The 21417-nt window shown below is 42.5% G+C and overlaps 1 protein-coding gene and 1 long non-coding RNA gene across 3 annotated transcripts in view; one reads left to right on the forward strand and one right to left on the reverse strand.

The window, feature by feature from the left end:
• The window catches only part of ATG7 (autophagy related 7), a 265019-nt gene that overhangs the window by 167217 nt on the left and 76385 nt on the right, over positions 1–21417 (reverse strand). For both annotated transcript variants that reach the window (XM_073644510.1, XM_073644509.1), the window contains exon 18: positions 6391–6513. In XM_073644510.1, coding sequence (XP_073500611.1) covers positions 6391–6513 — 123 coding nt within the window. The remainder of the gene's footprint in view (positions 1–6390; positions 6514–21417) is intronic.
• LOC141156534 (uncharacterized) lies at positions 3932–5175 on the forward strand. The gene is made up of 2 exons (XR_012247657.1): positions 3932–4074; positions 4964–5175. It is a non-coding gene; the product is annotated as an uncharacterized lncRNA (long non-coding RNA).

Here is a 21417-nt window from a genome sequence, read left to right on the forward strand (position 1 = left end):
CGGATACACAGTGCACACGCATACAGAGATCTGCGGTTACACAGTGCACACGCATACAGAGATCTGCGGTTACACAGTGCACACGCATACAGAGATCTGCGGATACACAGTGCACACGCATACAGAGATCTGTGGATACACAGTGCACACGCATACAGAGATCTGTGGTTACACAGTGCACACGCATACAGAGATATCTGTATACACCGAGCACACACCTACAGAGATATCTGTATACACCAAGCACACACCTACAGAAATATCTGTATACACCAAGCACACACCTACAGAAATATCTGTATACACCAAGCACACACCTACAGAGATATCTGTATACACCGAGCACACACCTGCAGAGATATCTGTATACACCAAGCACATACCTACTGCTATATCTGCACACACAGAGCACATAGATACAGCTATATCTATACACCGAGCACATACAGCCATATCTGTATACACAGAGCACATACATGCAGATATATATGCATACACAGAGTACATACAAACATACATAGACATGCTATATACACAGTGCACATACAGTATATCACAAGAGTGAGTACATCCTTCACATTTTTGTAAATATTTTATTATATCTTTTCATGGCACAACACTGAGGCTATGACACGTTAATGCAATGTATAGTCAGTGTACAGCTTGTATAACAGTGTAAATTTGGTGTGCCCTCTAAATAACTCAACACACAGCCAGTAAGGTCTAAAGCGCTGGCAACAAAAGTGAGTACAACCCTAAGTGAAAAGGCCAAATTGTGCTCAAAGTGAAAATAATGGGGGCCACACAAAATATTCACAAACACTGCCTTAACTTTCTTGGGCATGGAGTTCACTAGAGTTTCACAGGTTGCCACTGGAACCCAAAAGGGTTTAGGTCTGGAGACATGCTTGGCCAGTCTAGCACCTTCACCCTCAGTTTCTTTAGCAAGGCAGTGGTTGTCTTGGAGGTGTGTTTGGGGTCGTTATGTTGGAATACAGCCCTGTGACAAAAAGTTTCCGAAGGGAGGGGGATCATGCTCTGCTTCAGTATGTCACATTACATGTTGGCATTCATGGTTCCCTCAATGAACTGTAGCTCCCCACAGCCGACAGCACTCATATAGCCTCAAAACATGACACTCCCACCACCATGCTTGACTGTAGGCAACACAAACTTGTCTTCATACTCCCCACCTAGTTGCTGCCACAAACGCGTGACACCATCTGAACCGAATAAGTTTGGTCTCAACAGACAACAGGACAAGGTTTTAGTAATCAAAAGCCTTAGTTGGCTTGTCTTCAGCAAAGGGTTTGCGGGGTTTCTTGTGCATCATCTTTAGAAGAGGCTTTCTTCTGGGATGACAGCCATGCAGACCAATTTGATGCAGTGTGTGGCGTATGGTCTGAGCACTGACAGGTTGACCCCACCCCTTTAATCCCTGCAGCGATGTGTATGGTCTGAGCACTGACAGGCTGATCCTCCACCCCTTTAACCTCTGCCGCAATGCAGGCAGAACAAATATGTCTATTCTGAAGAGACAACCTCTGATATGACGCGGAGCATGTGCACTCAATTTCTTTGGTCGACCATAGCGAGACCTGTTCTGAGTGGAACCTGTCTTGTTAAACCACTGTACGGTCTTAGGCACTGTGCTGCACTTCAGGTTCAGGGTGTTGGCCATCTTCTTATAGCCTAGGTCATCTTTATGTGGAGCAACAATTCTTTTTTTCAGATCCTCAGAGAGTTCTTTGTTATGAGGCACCATGCTGAACTTCCACTGACCAGTACGAGAGAGTGTGTGAGCGATAACACCAAATTTATTCACACCTGAGACCTTGTAACACTAATGAGTCACATGACACCAGGGAGGGGAAATGGCTAATTGGGCACAATTTGGCCATTTTCACTTAGGGGTGTACTCACTTTTGCAGCCAGTGGTTTAGACATTAATGGCTGTGTGTTGAGCTATTTAGAGGGCACGCCAAATTTACTCTGTTATACAAGTTATACAAGGTGTAACGTTTCTCCATGAGGAGAGTGAAATGTTAAGCATGTCAAGGTGTGGAGACTTTTAAGCCGCAATGCTCCTTTGGGATATATGCAAATTGTCTCTTCAGAGAAGAAGAGGATTAGAACTCTAGTGCCACCTACAGGAAGTAGCAATCCTAAAAGTCAATATCGACCCTTTAATGAGCCTTGTCATATGACTTAGGATAAAAGCCAGAATCAAAATCTCAATTTGCAGACACTGTGTTTCGGGGTACTGCCCCTCGTCAGTGCGAGATATGATTTAGCTGGGTGAGAGGAGTCAGACCGGTATCCAAGGTGTAACGTTTCTCCTGACATGGCTCGTTAAAGGGTTGATGTGGACTTTTAGGTTCACTACTTCCTGTAGGTGGCACTAGAGTTCTAGTCCTCTTCCTCTCTGAAGATACAATTTGTATATTTCTCAGAGGAGCATTGCGGCTTAAAAGTCTCCTCACCTAGACATGTTTGACATATCACTCTCTGCAAGGAAAAACATTACACCTTGGATACCGGTCTGACGCCTCGCACACTTTGCACTGACGAGGGGCACTACCCCGAAACACAGTGTCTGCAAATTGAGATTATGGTTCTGGCTTTTATCCTAAGTCATGACAAGGTTCGTTAAAGGGTCAATATTGACTTTCAGGATTGCTACTTCCTATAGGTGGTACTAGAGTTCCAGTCCCATGAAAAGATATAATAAAATATTTCCAAAAATGTTGAGGGGTGTACTCTCTTTTGTGATATACTGTACATACAGAACGATAATAGACAGACAGACAGATGAAGGATGGAGAGATGGATGGATAGAGAGATACGAGACGAGAGATGCGAGACGAGAGATGCGAGACGAGAGATGCGAGACGAGAGATAGACACTGTAGAATACTTACCAGTCCGTCTCCTCTTCTTCAGCTCTTCTAAACTACAGCAGGGTTGAGGCCCTGTGGTGACATCATGGTCACATAACTGTGATGTCACCACAGATCCTGAAGCAGGATTAAGTGAATGAAGTAAACACTGGGGGCCCCTAGGGGAACGAGGGGCCAAGTTTTTCCACCCCCCACGCCGACCATGGCTGTAGTATATCTTATACTACATTTGCTTTCAAGTATCAGCACAGCTTAATTTATGAAACTTCTTATGCTTTCCTCCTTGTCTATAACATGCTTTCAGTTCCTTACTAGATACTTTCTCCCCTCTCCACTGCAGATCTGTGTACAACCCCTCCCCTTCCATGCTGCTAGCACTTACACTGACAGACAGAAAAAGAAAGCAGTGAGATCTGTTAGAACCAGGAGCTCTGACAGATTTTTATCTTTTTTTTGCAGATCACTTTTGCAGGACTTAGACACTTAGCAACTGCAAAATGTTACCAAATTTTTAAATGATGACTATTTAGAGAGCAAATTTATATTTAGGGAGGAAATAAATAATGTTAAAAAATTCTGTGTGGAGATGTACATGGCCTTTACTGTAAAGTATTTCTCACTCTATAAGGAATAAAGTTTGAATGAAGAATTCTTTGGTCCTATACTCACTCCGCTCTCCTCATAGGGAACATATCAATGTAGAAGATGGACATTCCTTTAACAAACCTCCAGATCAATTAAATGTTTCCTGACTTTCTTAGTTTTTTTTAAATGGTAGTAGAAAAATCTTGAAGATCTTGTTAGAACTGTAGCAGGAAATTTTTATTTATGCCTTTAAAATGAACAAGAAAATTGACTTACACATTTATTAGGGACTGGTCCCAAGCAATAGATGAATGGCCGTGCCAATACTAATGTGGCTATGCTACTAAACAAAGTGGGAGTTACTTAGTGCAACTCAAGTCGGTCAATTTCCTGCAATTGGACCATCACGGTAATTTAAGCAGGGAGCAAATTACGCTCCATCCTGAATAAACTTCTCTGACACAGTAAGATCCGTCTCACAATGATCAACAGTTTACCGACTCCGGACACTGGATACACGAGCAACCGGCACTAAATCTTTGTGCGGAGCTGCACTCTGGCGTCAGGTGGAAGCTATCTTCGGAGATGAGGTAAGCGCGCTCTTCAAATAACTTCCAGAGTAACTTGAATCATGGCTCTATTATTAGCAGACCGGCTTAAGCTGTGGGATTTATAGTAAGAGGAACTGGATCTAGCACAACGATATTCAGAAGATATATGAAAGTAAACAAGACTTCTTTTAAATCGGTAAAGTATTAACATCCGGGCTACCGCTTGTTAGCAGGACAATGATATGCCACTCTCGTAAATGCTTTTGAAATCACAGGACAATGGTGATAAATCCATTCCAGATCTAACACAGACTATTTACACTGCAAAATTATCGTTCCGCAATAATTTTGTGTTCACCCGACGAACAAGTAAAATGCTTGATCGTCAGGTGAAAAGATGCTTTCTGCTGCACAACTGATCATCGCTCTCGGTAGTTCAAACGGAACCTGTGCTGTTGAGAGCAAAGGGAACCTATGTGCACTAAACGATCTATGAAAGATCTTTCAGTGCGCATCTGAAGTCAGGTCTGGACTGGATAAACTAGGACTGGTGAACAATCTTCAGGCAGCTGACGGGCCGTTGTCTCGTGCCCCAGGTTGGCCAGGGTAAACAGACTCTTCGTTTTCAAGTTCCCTTACTAAATCAAAGGGCTCATTCACACGGTCGCCAAAGGCAATTTTGCCGCCTTATGCATGAAAAAAAAAAAATACAAATTTTGCCTATACAAAAAAATAACTTATGAAAGGAACTTGTTAATGACCTTCTTTTCCGGGTGCGAACAGCTAAAAGTCTGAGCATAAAGTATGTATATGTGGCGCATTGATCAGATGCAGTGGTCAATGTCAGCTATCAGTCACTATCTCACGAGAAGAAGTAATGGCTAAGAATCGTACTGACTTGAAACTTATTTTTTATTGTATATTACAGACATGATCTGGAGACCAGCCACAGGAATCTGCTGCCACACGTGTGTCCTGCTCTAATACTGGTGTTAAGTGAACATGGTCATACCCCAAATCTTCAATATAAACCAAAGTTGAGTCTTTCCTGACTTTATATTAGAGTTATGCCAACATTTTATGCAAGCTCCTCTGTCAATCTCCACTTATTAAATACAGGCTTTTTCAAAAATGGCACAACTGAATGTCAAAGACTAGTATATAATGCAGCGTAAATGGTGCTGCTCCTGCAATGAGCAATTGAATTTAGGGTATATATTAAAGATAAGGGAAGCAAACAACCATAGAGAATGATTGACGGGTGGAGTTTAAACATGAAGAGACTTTTGCCTGCTTGAAACTTTTGTCTAATCGTCACTAGTAGCACAAAGAATTGTTCATTGATGAAAAATTTAGGGAGTAGAGTAACCTTTTATTAAAGAGGACGAGTGCTGGGGGTCCCATCTCTGGGACTGTTGCTGATCCCAAAAATGGGGCACTGCAGAGCCCTATTCTCGGGATCATCAGTTGAGTTCCCCATGGTGGGATTCCAGTAATCAACAAGGTACTTGATATAATACCTTTAAAAGGGAATCTGTCAGCAGGTTTTGCTACGTAATCAAAGAGTAGCATGATGTAGGGGCAGAGACCCAGATTCCAGTGATGTATCACTCACTGGTATGCATGATGTTATTTTGATACAATCTCTGCTGTAGATCTAGCAGAGCTCAGAATGCTGAGCCCTTTATAACCCCGCCCACACCACTCATTGGCTGCCTTCTGAGTACACTGTACATTGACAGAGCGCTGATAATCAGTGGTGGGGGCGGGGTTATACAGAGCAGTTGACTAGGAGGCACCCGACACCTAGTCCTGTAGTGATAATCTCCATAAAACACTGATTTTATTGAACCAACAAGAAGCAGCCCAGTAAATGACACATCGCTGGAATCAGGGTCTCAGCCCCTACCTCAGGTTACATAGCAAAAACCTGCTGACAGATTTCCTTTAAGAAAGTCACATTTGGCAATGCATTGGACACCATCTGCCCTGTCTAACTGAATAAGTATGGTCACTGTGAACAACTCTAATAGCCAATATAATCTAAATTGCATATGGCTGCTTCAAGGAAACCTTCATTTCACCATAAATTGGAAAACTATCTAAAGTGTATGATGCGCCGGCTTATGAAAGCATTATAGCCATCGGTCCAACATTATAGACTCTATCATAAGATAGACCATCTTTGAACATCTGAGACTTTTATGGGGTGAGGTTATCAATCTGGATGTTTAAAAAAAAACAAAAAACATGAGCAACAAACACCCCCCCCCCCCACCTGGACTTGGCCTTAGGGTTACAAAACGAAAGCATCCTAATGGACATACGGACAAGAAAGGGTTAAGGGATTCTGACCTCTGCCGCTTGTGTCTCCTGATGCAGCAAGGTAAGGCCCGTCAAATCTTCCAGGAAGGAGTGCGAAGAGTTAAAAACTTTGGCCAAGAACTGGAAGCCATCTTTCTCATACTGATCAATCACCTGGAAAAAAGACGTAAAAGATTAGTGAGGTAATCGAGATCAATCACCTGCAAATTACAGCAAATAGGGTTTAACGACCGCTCATAAAAGTTCAACTTTGGGGTCTAGAGAGGACAATGCTGCTTCTGAACTTGGTGCAAGTATTGGTCCACACTCCCAGAAAACAGGGACCACTGCGGTATGGTAATCGGCCTTTTAGTAATCTAGCAGATAAATTGCTTTTCTGGTACAAAGTAAAGAATGACCTTGTGACTTGTGTATTTGTAGTGAAGGCGCTGTGTATATCCAGTAATACCACTATAACAAAACCTCATGTTTGTTCTGTATAATCCAAGAAGGGTGACGGCTACAGCACCTTCAGATGGATCCGCTTTCCCACGGAGTCGCCGGCTACATTACCTGCTCAGGAGAGGTGACAGATTGCCACATTGGGCGTGGAAGTATCAACTATTTAAAAATAAATTAAAAGCTATGTCCACCTTTGCAACCATTTTCTATAGCGCCAATATAAAATCTTGTTAAAGGGATAAATCAGGTTTTTCAAACTCATGGCCGATCCTTCACTTCAATGAGACAAAGTAACAATATAAAAAGTACAATGAACAGGCCGTAGGGATCGCCTGAGAGCTGAATCCCCCTCCAAAGGCCTGATTCGTAGTGGAGCCGAGAGTAGACCGTCACCCATCTAATACTGATGGCCTATTCTAAGGATTGACCAGCACTTTTTAAACTTTGATAACATCATAATGCTATGAATTTTTATAGTTGTATGCCATGATAAAATCAAAATGGCTGCCTAAAGATTTTTTATTTTTTTAAAGGGGTGATTCATGCTGCCCAAACCGCAGGAGGGAAGAATTGCAGCCACGTATATTATTCTCTGAAACGCTCCAGCTGTTCAGAGATCCTATAGTTTGAAGATCCGGCTGGGGACCAAAGCCAGAGATCAGATTATTTTGGCTCTGCCCCTGGCCGGCTCTTCCCAGCGCTGCAGCTGAGCTGGTAATCAACAGTTCTCTCCTTCTGTACATGTAAGGGAGAGACCTGTAAATCACCACTTGTGGTGCTGAGAGAAGACCCTCCAGCATTTCAGAGATCCTATACTTTGAAGATCCGGCAAGGGATCAAAGCCAGAGACCATATTAGTGTGGCTCTGCCCCTGGACGGCTCTTCTCAGCGCCGCAGCTGATTTACAGTTCTCTCCTTCTGTACATGTGAGGGAGAGACCATCAATCACCAGCTACGGTGCTGGGAGAAGATGCTCCAGCGTTTCAGAGATTATATACTTTGAAGATCCGGCCGGGCACCAAAGCCAGAGATCAGATTACTTTGGCTCAGCCCCTGGCCGGCTCTTCCCAGCGCTGCAGCCGAGCTGGTGATTGACAGTTCTCTCCCTCTATACATGCGAGAGAATCCACAGCTGTGGTGCTGGGAGTAGACAGCCGAAGGTGACGCCAGACTAAACTTGTCTCCGGATAATGTCCCCAGCCGGATCTTCACAGAAAATCATCTGTGAAACGCTGGCGCAATATACCTGGCTGCAATCGTGTAACATGTATCGCCTGACAGATTCCCTTTAAATAAAGCATAAATGCCACTTATAAGGTCCTTATCTGGGCACATAGATGTTAGTAGAAATAGTCTGACTCAAGATTCTAATGCATTGCATTACGTAATGAGCATGCTCTCATGAGGGCAAAGGTCATCATCAAGGGAAGGGGAGGAGGTGAGCTGTGACATCTCCTATTGTAAGTGGTGGGTTCCGTGTTATCGACAACACATAAAGGTGTTGTTACCTTTCATTAAAATCCTGTCTGTGATAAGTAAACTGCTGAAAAGTCAACTGTACAGAACAGGATGTATAAGCCTAGTGGTCAATGTGAAGATTGCAAACTTTTTTTTTTTTAAATAGTGCTATTGAAAATAACTGATTACACATTCCCTTTTAGATCATGGAGGGTCTAAATGCTGGAAAACCTACATTCAGCTGTTTTCACTGTAGGGACATGATAGCTTTACCTGCAAAGGTGTGTGGAAGAAGGAAAACAAGATACCCCATAAAGCATAAAATAACCAGAAAAAAAATAACAGATGATCTAAGGCTTGGTTTCTGTAGTAGAGGTATGTCCATAAAGTTATGTCCCTGGATTGTAGGGTAATTACAAGAAAATACAAGTCTTCAGAAGCAAGTGATACTTAGAACAAGAGCAGTACAGCACATCAAAGAACAGCAGATCAAGGACTAGAATAATAATGATATAATAAATATGTGAATGTCTCAACACTGCAGGCCCCAAAACCAAAATCACATCACAGACGTGTTGGGACAACAAGCAGAAGTAACAGTAGAAACTTTTTATTTAACCTATAAGATGCCCCAGTCCTTGTAAAAGGAGGAAGAACTGTGACAATCATGGTGACCTTCAGCCTGTAACCAGAACCTAGAGACCCTAAATGCATCACCATCATTGAGAATATCTGTCATAGGGGGAGTCATGAGCAACAGACTCACCTAAATGACATCTATGTGCCCTAATATGGACAACATATGTGACCATCAGACAACCCCTTTAAGTCTATTTTTTAAATTGAATCTGTCACCAGGTTTTTGCTACTCCATCCGAGGCAGCGGCAGAGACCCTAATTCCCCAGCGATTGATTCCACCACTGACTGGAATAAGAATTGTGACGCAGTGAAAGAGCCTCTTCATTAACTAGAAGCGTCTGACGTCAGCATACCGGTCTTGATGAATCAGAGACCCTGATTCCAGGGATGTATTGTACCTATAGGGAATTTACATTGCGAGCCCCAGTGGTGACAGTGATTATGTCTGTAAAGAACTGTAGAAATTAATGGCACTGTCAGGGAACGACGGGGGTGACACCGGGGAGATCACACAATATCCCACTGCTGCCGTATCTTTGTCAGGTTTGTCAGGGATTCGCGAGCTCACGATCCTGAGTACTCACTACGTAGCTATCGGCAAGCGACCAGTGAGCGTATGGTGTACACACCTCCGGATTCCAACGCATGGAATATGTGTATACACCCCCATATGGTCACTGCCAGCTTCACGATAGATCAATTAATATTCGCTGCCACCACCGACCAACTTTAATATACAGGGTGGGCCATTTATATGGATACACCAAAATAAAATGGGAATGGTTGGTGATATCAACTTCCTGTTTGTGGCACATTAGTATATGGGAGGGGGTAAACTTTTCCAGATTGGTGGTGACCAGGGCAGCCATTTTGAAGTTGGCCATTTTGGATACAACTTTATTTTTTTTCAATGGGAAGAGGGTCATGTGACACATCAAACTTATAGAGAATTTCATAGAAAAAACAATGGTGTGCTTGGATTTAACATAACTTTTATTCTTTCATGATTTTTTACAAGTTTATGACCACTTATAAAATGTGTTCAAAGTGCTGCCCATTGTGTTGGATTGTCAATGCAACCCTCTTCTCCCACTCTTGACACACTGATAGCAACACCGCAGAAGAAATGCTAGCACAGGCTTCCAGTATCCCTTGCTTCAGATGCTGCACATCTCGTATCTTCACAGCATAGACAATTGCCTTCAGATGACCCCAAAGATAAAAGTCTAAGGGGGTCAGATCGGGAGACCTTGGTGGCCATTCAACTGGCCCACGATGACCAATCCACTTTCCAGGAAACTGTTCATGTAGGAATGCTCGGACCTGACACCCATAATGAGGTGGTGCACCATCTTGTTGGAAAAACTCAGGGAACGTGCCATCTTCAGTGCATAAAGAGGGCAACACATCATTATGTAGTAATTTCAGATATCCAGTGGCATTGAGGTTTAAATTGATGAAGAATGGCCCCACTATCTCTATATCCCATATACCACACCATACCATCAAGATACGAGATGTGCAGCATCTGAAACAACGGATACTGGAAGCCTGTGCTAGCATTTCTTCTACGGTGTTGCTATCAGTGTGTCAAGAGTGGGAGAAGAGGATTGCATTGACAATCCAACACAATGGGCAGCACTTTGAACACATTTTATAAGTGGTCATAAACTTGTAAAACACTCATGAAAGAATAAAGTTAAGTTAAAACCAAGCACACCATTGTTTTTCTTATGAAATTCTCAATAAGTCTGATGTGTCACATGACCCTCTTCCCATTGAAAAAAATAAAGTTGGATCCAAAATGGCAGACTTCAAAATGGCCACCATGGTCACCACCCATCTGGAAAAGTTTTCCCTCTCCCATATACTAATGTGCCACAAACAGGAAGTTGATATCACCAACCATTCCCATTTTATTTAGGTGTATCCATATAAATGGCCCACCCTGTATAACACAGGCCTGATCAGACGCTGGCTTTCTGGTAGTGTATGGATTCGGGGGAGGAACGATTACAGAACAAAAGAAACAGGACTATAACATTTTGTATTTAATCCAAAAGGGAGGCACTGTTTATGAAAAATATACAAAAAGTTTTACAAAAGGAGACATTACAATACAGAATATACAGTTACACAAATAAATTGGGATTAAAGAAGAACTTACTATACCGATCGAAGAGATGATTCAGTTAAGCTGAAGGGGAGGGGCTCCAATTTGACCATTATTGAATGGGACCCCCTTTCTTATAGAATATATACAGTGGTGGCCAAACGTATTGGCACCCCTGCAATTCTGTCAGATAATACTCAGTTTCTTCCTGAAAATGATTGCAATCACAAATTCTTTGGTATTATTCTCTTCATTTAATTTGTCCTCAATGAAAAAACACAAAAAGAATTGTCCTAAAGCCAAATTGGATATAATTCCACACCAAACCTAAAAAAGGGGGTGGACAAAAGTATTGGCACTGTTGGAAAAATCACGTGATGCTTCTCTAATTCGTGTAATTAACAGCACCTGTAACTTACCTGTGTCACCTAACAGGTGTTGGCAATAACTAAATCACACTTGCAGCCATTTAACATGGATTAAAGTTGACTCAACCTCTCTCCTGTGTCCTTGTGTGACCACATTGAGCATGGAGAAAAGAAAGAAGACCAAAGAACTATCTGAGGACTTGAGAAACCAAATTGTGAGGAAGCATGAGCAATCTCAAGGCTACAAGTCCATCTCCAAAGACCTGAATGTTCCTGTGTCTTCCGTGCGCATTGTCATCAAGAAGTTTAAAGCCCATGGCACTGTGGCTTACCTCCCTAGATGTGGACGGAAAAGAAAAATTGATGAGAGATTTCAACGCAAGATTGTGCGGATGGTGGATAAAGAACCTCGACTACATCCAAACAAGTTCAAGCTGCCCTGCAGTCCGAGGGTACAACAGTGTCAACCCGTACTATCCGTCGGCGTCTGAATGAAAAGGGACTGTATGGTAGGACACCCAGGAAGACCCCACTTCTTACCCCGAGACATAAAAAAGCCAGGCTGGAGTTTGCCAAAACTTACCTGAGAAAGCCTAAAACGTTTTGGAAGAATGTTCTCTGGTCAGATGAGACAAAAGTAGAGCTTTTTGGGAAAAAGCATCAACATAGAGTGTACAGGAAAAAAAAAGAGGCATTCAAAGAAAAGAACACGGTCCCTACAGTCAAACATGGCGGAGGTTCCCTGATATTTTGGGGTTGCTTTGCTGCCTCTGGCACTGGACTGCTTGACCATGTGCATGGCATTATGAAGTCTGAAGACTACCAACAAATTTTGCAGCATAATGTAGGGCCCAGTGTGAGAAAGCTGGGTCTCCCTCAGAGGTCATGGGTCTTCCAGCAGGACAATGACGCAAAACACACTTCCAAAAGCACTATAAAATGGCTTGAGAGAAAGAACTGGAGACTTCTAAGGTGGCCAGCAATGAGTCCAGACCTGAATCCCATAGAACACCTGTGGAGAGATCTCAAAATGGCAGTTTGGAGAAGGCACCCTTCAAATATCAGGGACCTGGAGCAGTTTGCCAAAGAAGAATGGTCTACAATTCCAGCAGAGCATTGTAAGAAACTCATTGATGGTTACCGGAAGCGGTTGTTCGCAGTTATTTTGGCTAAAGGTTGTGCAACCAAGTATTAGGCTGAGGGTGCCAATACTTTTGTCTGGCCCATTTTTGGAGTTGTGTGTGAAATGATCAATGATTTGATTTTTGCTTCATTCTCTTTTGTGTTTTTTCCTTGCAAGCAAATTAAATGAAGGTAATAAGACCAAAGGATTTGTGATTGCAATCATTTTCAGGAAGAAACTGAGTATTATCTGATAGAATTGCAGGGGTGCCAATACTTTTGGCCACCACTGTACCTCCCTACAATGAGTACTGACCCAATCTCGGCTGGGTCTTCTATGTCGAAGGGGGAAACCTGCCCACACACCCCCTGTGATGACATCTCGTGGGCTGGGCTCCACCCTTCATACTACTATTAAAATCTCTAACTTTTGGGATAACTGCTCGATTTTTGATCGCAGAAGTTTGCAAGTGACGTAATATTCTTTATTACAAATTTACCTTTCCTTAGAGACTACACATGGCATAGCTGCGGTCTGTTATTTCGGTACTTTTGCGCCACAGCTCACCGGAGGGGCATACAGCTACGGAAAAATAAGCATATTGTTCCTTAGCTGACCCCGCCGCTAAAAATATGTGTCCCATTATTATCGGAAGTATAGAACTTCTGATATTCCATATTTCCTGTCAGCGCTGGCGAGACTGCAGATTTCTGTGGAGCAAATGGGGGTTGCCCTGGGGGTGAAAAAGAATTATTTTTAAGCTAGAAACTGCATCCTTCTCACCTAGGTGTATATTTATCACAGGTCAGTGCCACTAGAAGATACACTCGTATGTTAATTGGGTTAGTAGCTCCCTTTGTGCTAGCATTTGCCTATTAGCCACTTCTCCGGTGTGTGCTAATATGCAGAGAGACAGCTCTGGAAATTGCCAGCTTTTCTACTCTGACAAATAGTATAGAGGAGGGGGAATGAGGGGTTTGGGAGAAATTCTTAATATTTCTATGACAGGCACTATTTAGGTGAGGAAAATAAATAAACTCACTGGGCTGCTAGCTGTAGTTTTGATAAAATCACTGTTTTATTAGCAGGAAATCATCAGTAGTCCTCCATATTCATGAGCTCTGTATACCCCGCCCACACCACTGATTGGCTGCTTTCTGCAGTGTACACAGATATCTGCCAATCAGTGGTGTGGGCAGATTATACAGGGATCAGCATTTAGAAAATGGGAGGATCTGCAACAGATAAAACAGGGATTTTATCAAAACTGCATCAAGCAGCGCAGTAAGTGGCACATAGCTGGAATCAGGGATTCTGCTTCTACATTATCCTGCCCTCAGATAAAATAGCAAAAACCTGGTGACAGATTTCCTTTAAAGTGAAAAGGGTTAATTGTTTCGCCTGGTCAGATATAAAGATTGGTCAGTCCAAAAAATAGCATGGGAGAAACTCAGAGCAGCCAAATTCATCCCCCCCCCACATTTATCCATTTCTAGTCACAACATTTACCAAGCCCAGAAGAAGTCATGACGTGGCGTAAAAGAAAGGAAAAGAAAAATATGTTTAGAAATATTAGTTCTTAGTCCTATTCTGGGATATGCGCCATTTCCTAAAGTCAACGAAAAACACAATTTAAATAGTTACCACCCAACCATAAAAAAAAATGAGTAACAATTCATGTCTTCTGCTCTACGCCAATAATTCCATGAACGTTTACCATGCTCTGCCATTCATGTTAGTTATATTGTTTTGCAGGATGTTGCCTTGCTGCATGGACCATTGATAGTGGCTCTTGCAGTCCATGAAATCTAAACATTACGAGTAATGAAAAGAGTCAACACGACAAAAGATTGCATGTACTAAAAAAAAAAAAATTGTGTGTAGTGGGGTTCTGGAACGCCTCAGACTTCCATAGAAAGAGTGACCTTCCTGTCCTTACACAACGAAGGAAGGTTCCCATACACAAACAGGAAAGGGAGCAGAGGAAGGAAGCCGAGCCTGTTCTCAGTGAGGACAACGCTGGACTTAAAGCTAATGGCTTCATTCAACACTAATGGGAAGAGTGGTTGTGAACGTTTCCAGCCAACTATACCTCTATACCAACTAGGACAGAAATACCTTAAATGGTAAAACAGAAAATTCAGCCCACACAAAGCTGCTAAAATGCAAGAATTATCCTTTTGGTGGCGTCCCGGTATTAGGCTGGGTTTATGAGTACTGGATTTGTTGAGTTAAAGTCCTTGCAGTTTAGCCCAAAAAGGATCCATCAGGGGATTTATGCTGCCTGAACCCAAGGGGAGGGTTTTACTGTGAAACGCTGCAGCTCTTCAGGAAAAAAACCCAAAAACAATCTGACAAAATGAGCTGTGCACAACGAGAAATATCCACTAAGAGGTTCCATCTGATTGACAGGTTTCTTCCTAAGGGCTCATGCAGACAACCGTATTTTCAGTTCGAGTGCGATCCAATAAAACATCCGATCACACTCTGACCAATGTTATTCTATGGGGCCGTGCACATGTCTGATTTATTTCTTGAACCAAGAGTATACAAAAAAAAGAAAACTAAGAAAACCGCAGCATGCACGCTTTGCATCCGATATTCAGATCACATTCGGAAAAGCAAGTCAATGAGTGCATGAAAAATATCGGACCGCACTTGGATGACATACGAGTGCAGTTCGACTGACAGAATGAAGAAGATGGAGACTTTTTTCTCCTCCTTCTTCTCATCTGAGAGAATAGGATCACACGCACACTCTGGTGTCACACGCACACTCTGGTGTCACACAAGGTGAACTAAGGAATAAATGTACAACGGCGGGAAGAGGGAGGGAGACCTCTAGGCAGATCTAATATCATCCTGCCTACCCTACCTATATAGGTTCTGCACCTATCGCCGAGCAGGAGCCTAAACCCTGAATGTCCCTAGAGCTTGGCCCTAGATAGGGAAGAGACAGGGTGAGCACTAGTCAGGCACCACTGTAACTAAAGATAACAAGGTAAACAAACAAAGGGGATACACTTGGCATTATCTCTCTGGTGTCAAGCCAACTGTCATCCAAGGGCACCAAAGACGAGACTAGCCAACTGCTAGTACTCAAAGTCTGCACAGAGGTACATAAAACTATCACCGGCGACTCTCTGGAGAAACAGAGTTTTTAACTACCAAGCAAGGGTGTGTCAATCAGCAGCAGAAGGTGGGAGGTAACTGCTGGGTCTTAAAGGGAGAAGGATATAACTATACTACCGATTTGAGAGGACCAAGAAGGCATCTGCAATGCCAAGCGCAGAGCAACTGTGTCACACCTGACACACCCGTGACCTCTGATCACACACACTCTGATCACACACACATACACACACTCTGATCATGATTATTTGACCAGATTCTCTTGGATGAGAGAATATATGCCAATACAACCCTAGCCTAAGAGAAAAATCTGTCAATCAAGCCAAACTTAATCAGAGAGATGCCCAGCGGAACTTATGGAGTTTCTCTCTCCAATGTTCAGCCATTTGTGCTGCTGCCCTTTCAGGTAATTCACTAAAAAAGTTGCTACCGCTGTCTGCCATGTTCTAGATTGGAGTGGAATGGCAGCTCCGTCATGGTCACTATTTCTACAAGCATGCAGTCTCACATTAGGCTGCTACTCTTCCCTTCACCCATGTTGGAACATTATTACACAATGACTGAATTAGTGCCAAGGCTGCAGTAATCACAGAACTTTAGTAACTAGGAACTTACCCTTACAGACAGTTAGTGCTTCATGAAAGATATATACATCATCCTGATCAGACAGTATTACTTTTTTGTACCAGTGGGATCAGCCTGGCTCTTTCTGTAACTGATCGGACTTGTGATCACCTATCCCAGGAGTTTAACCCCTTATAAAACTCCTACTGTCAATGGTAACAGTGGAACACAAATGAGTTTGACAGAGGGAGAGTGCTTCCTCTGTCAGTACAAATAGTGCAGTATGTTACCCATGCCATCATAGGATCGCTCATTCAAGTCCCCCTTGGGAGAACGAATAAATATTGTTAAAAAAAAAGTTTTAAAGTTATCTAGACCCCCAAATAGTGCCAATTACAAATAAAACTAATTTGCCTGCTTTTGGTAGAAGAACAGATAATGCGTCTTTCAAAAAGTAGGCTTTTTGTGCAAAAAGAAGCAAGCCCAGTATTTCAATGTAAAAGTATAACATTTCTGCCAACAATGGCTTTTAGATATTGTGTATATGGGTTTTTAGTCGTTTTTAATCATTTTTTTAAAATATTTTAAATAACTATCAATTCTGATTCTTGGTGGCTAAATTTGCAGGTACTAAATATGAGGACATAGAGTTCAATTTTATCATTTGCACAGGATTTTTTTTCACTACTTGATATTCTGCATCACACACATTATATAACCATCTGGCCACTGGAAACCAGCAGAGACCCAAATGAAACAAACTCGCTTAGCTCAGAGCGAAATAAGCAAATGGTGGAGAGGAAATCGAGGAGGAGGCTTGCTGAGCGGCCCCAGATAAAATAATAGGAAACTCTTTCAGGAAGTGTCATGGGGACTGGCTGGCTTGACTCAGCAGTCTGTTCGAGGCTCAGCAGCGGGCCCCTGCTTTATTCTTCTCCCAGCATTTAACAGTCAGGGTGGAGTACGGGCTGAATACATCAGATGGATATATTCCGGGACACCCACATGAAATGGCAGAGGACATTATGCTGAGATTTTCCAGAAAGGAACACGAGGGAGTTGCCTGGGTCTGAATTTGTAACCATAACTGATGTAAGATCTCTTATCTCAGGAAGTGCATGTGTATAGCTGGACTGGGGCAGAATACAGAAACCTCCCGGAGGATCCATCTACTTATTGAATGTTATGAAACCCTTTTCCTTTAATTTAGTGATTAACAATTTTATAGAACATTGTCTAGATTCAGCATGTGCCTGTTTAAAATTATTATTAATGGCCTTCAGCTCAATCCCGAGCCATGGCGACTTGATGGATGAATGCTCTGTAGGAAGATCAATCTTGTGCAAGCCTAGATAGGTCCACCAGGGTCTTCTTCATCATTATCTTCAATCAAGCCATTGGGTTGCTGGTCTTCCTCTTCGCCTTGTTCCTTCTATTCTTCCCACCATGATGTCCTTCTCCAGTGATCGCTCTCTTCGCATGATATGTGCAAAGTTGGCAAGTCATAGCTCGGTGATCTTTGCTTTGAGTGACATGTTTGGCTCGATTTGTTCCAAAATTGATATGTTTGTTCTTCTTGCCATCCATGGTTGAAAATTAGTTCCCCAAAAAAGCCATTTTAAAGACATTTAAAGGAAACCTAACCGCAGATTCATGCTGCCTGAACCCCACGCAGCAGAAATCTAGTGGCGTTATTGCAGCTTTGCATGACTTACTCTAAAAAGTTGCAACGTTTCAGAAAAAAAAAAAAAAAAATTTAAAAGCTGAACGGGGACCAAGTGTGCCAGATGACTAATCCAAGGCAGGTCTCCAGCGGTTTCTCCCAGCCCTGTTTGCCTAAACTGACAAGTCAGCATCAAGGGAGAGATCTGTCAGTCATGGGGAGTGAGGCGAGGAGAAGACACCAGGGACCTTCCCCTTGGACTAGTCATATGAGACACATAGGCCCCCACCGGCTTTTAGAAGTATGTTCTGCTGAACATATGTATGCTGCAGAATGTCAGAGTGTAACATACATGGGGGCAATAATGCAGTCAATGTGTGATCCATGCTGTCTGTGGTTTGGGCAGCATGAATTTGCTGTCATGTTCCCTTTAAGTAAACCATAAACGATTCTGCATCTGAAAACGTTCCGATTTTCATTTTCCAATAGGTTCCATTGCATTGTCAGTAGTTCTCACCATTTTTCAAACTAAAGTGTCGTTTACACTGCCCGATTATTGTGAGAATTAGCCTCCTCGTTCCTGTCTAAATAGGCTGCCGATAACCCGCCGAATGAGCAAAACTCTTGTTAGTCTGGTGAAATGATCTTTTGATCTTCAGAAAGGATCATCATTTTCTATTACAGATTGTTCAGGGCGCATCTGAAGTATAATCGGCCTGTGCAAACGAGCTATTAAACAAGCGCTGAGTGGCAAACAAGTAGTTGATCGGCCCTAGTTAAGTGTCACCGGTTGGTTAGTCTAAAAGGACCTTTAGAGATAAGGGATAAAAAAGATGCTGAGCAGTGAAGCGGTCTATCTAAGAAAGAGGAATTTTTCCAAGTGAAAAGTAAATCCTCTCGGAGCCTGGATTCACACTTTGGTGAAACAATGGCACAGACGTTGCTTGTGCTGAATAAACAATGTACCCAACTGTTTGCACACAAAGGCCTCTCTGTGAACTCCAGTTTTTGCCTCAACTCAAATGAAGAACCTCATCTGCAAATCTCCTCTGAATAAAAGACTTTACTGTCCACATTTCAAAAAAAGGAGAATAAAAATAAAAAATGGGCAAAATAAAAGTTGTGAAGGAGGTCGGCTAAAGTTACATTACTTTTGATGACAGCACAGTTCATCATTTTTTGGTTCACTAAGAAATTATTTTAACACAGATTCTCAAAATATATCCTTAGACAGGTGGCCCTTATCTATCCATTGTATAGGTGACATCTTCTACATCAGTGCCGCTAGCTCGGCAATTTGCCATTTCCAACTTAAAGAAGCACTCCTCTTCCTCCTTCCATCAAAAATGTTATCCTCTTAATATATTGCAGTCATCATATTATATAGCACTGTGTACTTACAATTGCTCATTTTGCCTTTCTACCCAGTTAATTCTTCTGTTTTCCATTACTATGACATCACACGATTAAAAACTCACTAGCTGAATCCTTCTAAGCTCTTTGTAGAAACAGGAGGTCAATTTTCCCTGCATGAGTCATGAGTCACTGCAAAAGTCTATGACAGGGTGAGGAGGGAGCAGCTGGGTCTGGAGTTGAAGAGGGGAGTGATAAATGAAGGGACAAGAGACTTCCCGTTTATACATAGAGCAGAGGAAAGAGAAGAATTAGCTGGGTAGAAAGGTAAAAAGAGCAATTGTAAGTACACAGTGCTATATAATATGATGACCGCAATATAAAAAAACCTTTGATGGGAGAGGATCTTTAATCGCACCGGTCAAACAGCAATCTCCAGCTGCCCCAAAGAGAATGAAGGAAGTATTAAGCTGGCCATGCACATTAAATGGCTGATGGCCAATAGAAGCTTCGGCCGATCATTTGGCAGACGGCCATCTCAGCTGTCTCTCCCATACACAGGAGCACTAGTTCGGCCGAGCACTCCTAGGTTCTCAATGAGAAAGTCACATGTTGACCGGTGAATTATTTCCAGGAGAACAATGCTATCAAGCAGTCCGAAATCAGACATGCACCATTGACGTTTCTCCTGACCATCACTCGGCCGTGGTCTCCAAACACATTAGACCATCAGCCCAACCCGTCGATATTAGAGGGGTCAGTGTATGAGGCCCTTTAGTGCGCATGCTTGACCGGTGCTCCTTTTAACCAGGGAAAATATGTCTTCCATTCTGCTGACCAGTTGGGGTCCGAGTGGTCTGACTCCCACCAATCTAATAGACAACTCCTTCCTACCACTTGTGCTTTAAACATACACTACACTAAATCTTGTCCATTCAGCCATCAAGTGGCAAACGGCCTTGAGAATGTAAAACCCCTGAGCTACTGCAGTTGATAAGTGTACTTTAAAAAAAAAATTCTAAGTAATTACCGATACTTAACGGTTTCAGACCTATAGTGATTGAAAAATTATTCCATCTATCACGGTGATGGAGAGAAAAGTCTTACTAGTCAGACCATAATTGGCCACAACCATCATTTTTAGCGGGACAAGTTGTAGTTTTGAATGACAACATTCTTTTTGCCATAAGATGTATTAAAAAAATGAATAAAAACAAAAAAATGACAGAGGGGTGAATTTGGAAAAAAAAATAATAATAATACCCCCCCCTCCAAAAAAAAGCTCAGCAAGTGACACAATAACTTTGTTCTATGGGTCAATATATTATGGTGATAACAAATGTTAAAGTTCTTTTATGTTTTACTAAATAGGTAAAATTACTCAGTTTTTCCCACCTAAAATAATAGGGAAGTTTACAGTTGGGTTTTATACGGGGCCATCTGTGATAATGGGGGCAACGACGGTTGGCAGACAGTAATAAAGACACGAGTTGCGATACTCTGGAACTTTGTGGCAACAGAATTGGGAAATGTTGCAAAAAATTGGCTATGATGTAGGACCGGACTGTGTGACTACCTCTCCAATGAACAAAAGGCTTCTATATAAATAAGGTTGATCGAACCAGCAGATTTCAGCAGGATCAGCCAACCATTTGATTGGAGGTCCATCAGAAAATGTTGGGGGATAGAAGAATCGTGCAGCCCAAATTTAAAAGCCAGATCCCTTTGTTCTCCCTAGAGATAGGCTACCACCAAGGTGATCATTGTTAGGTATGGCGGAGTTGGGAGAGGTAGCTGCCCACGAAACGAGCCTTTTACATATTGGTGCCTTAATAATCCATCATTTTTTGGAAAATCCATAGAAATCAATAACTATTTGATAGTGATGAGTGTAGTTGCACGGTACTAAAGTTTGCCTAGGGTGCTTGGGTATGTACCGAGTTTTGCGGGTGCTCGAGTGACATGCTCGGGTCCCCACGGCAGCATGTTTCGCGGCTGTTAGACAGGCATAAAACATGCAGGGATTGTCCTTGTTTGTCAGGCAATCCCCGCATGTTTTGTGGTTATCTAACAGCAGTGAAACATGCGGCTGCGGGGACCCGAACAGGTCACTCGAGCTCCCGCAATACTCGGTGCATACCCAACAATATGACAATAAAGAGTATAACTGGAACACGCCGCTAATATGCTGAGAAGTAACGG

This window comes from Phyllobates terribilis, unplaced genomic scaffold (genome assembly GCF_046119375.1).
Source record: "Phyllobates terribilis strain yellow unplaced genomic scaffold, ASM4611937v1 Scaffold_8__6_contigs__length_399053987, whole genome shotgun sequence".
Taxonomy (NCBI): Eukaryota; Metazoa; Chordata; class Amphibia; order Anura; family Dendrobatidae; genus Phyllobates; species Phyllobates terribilis.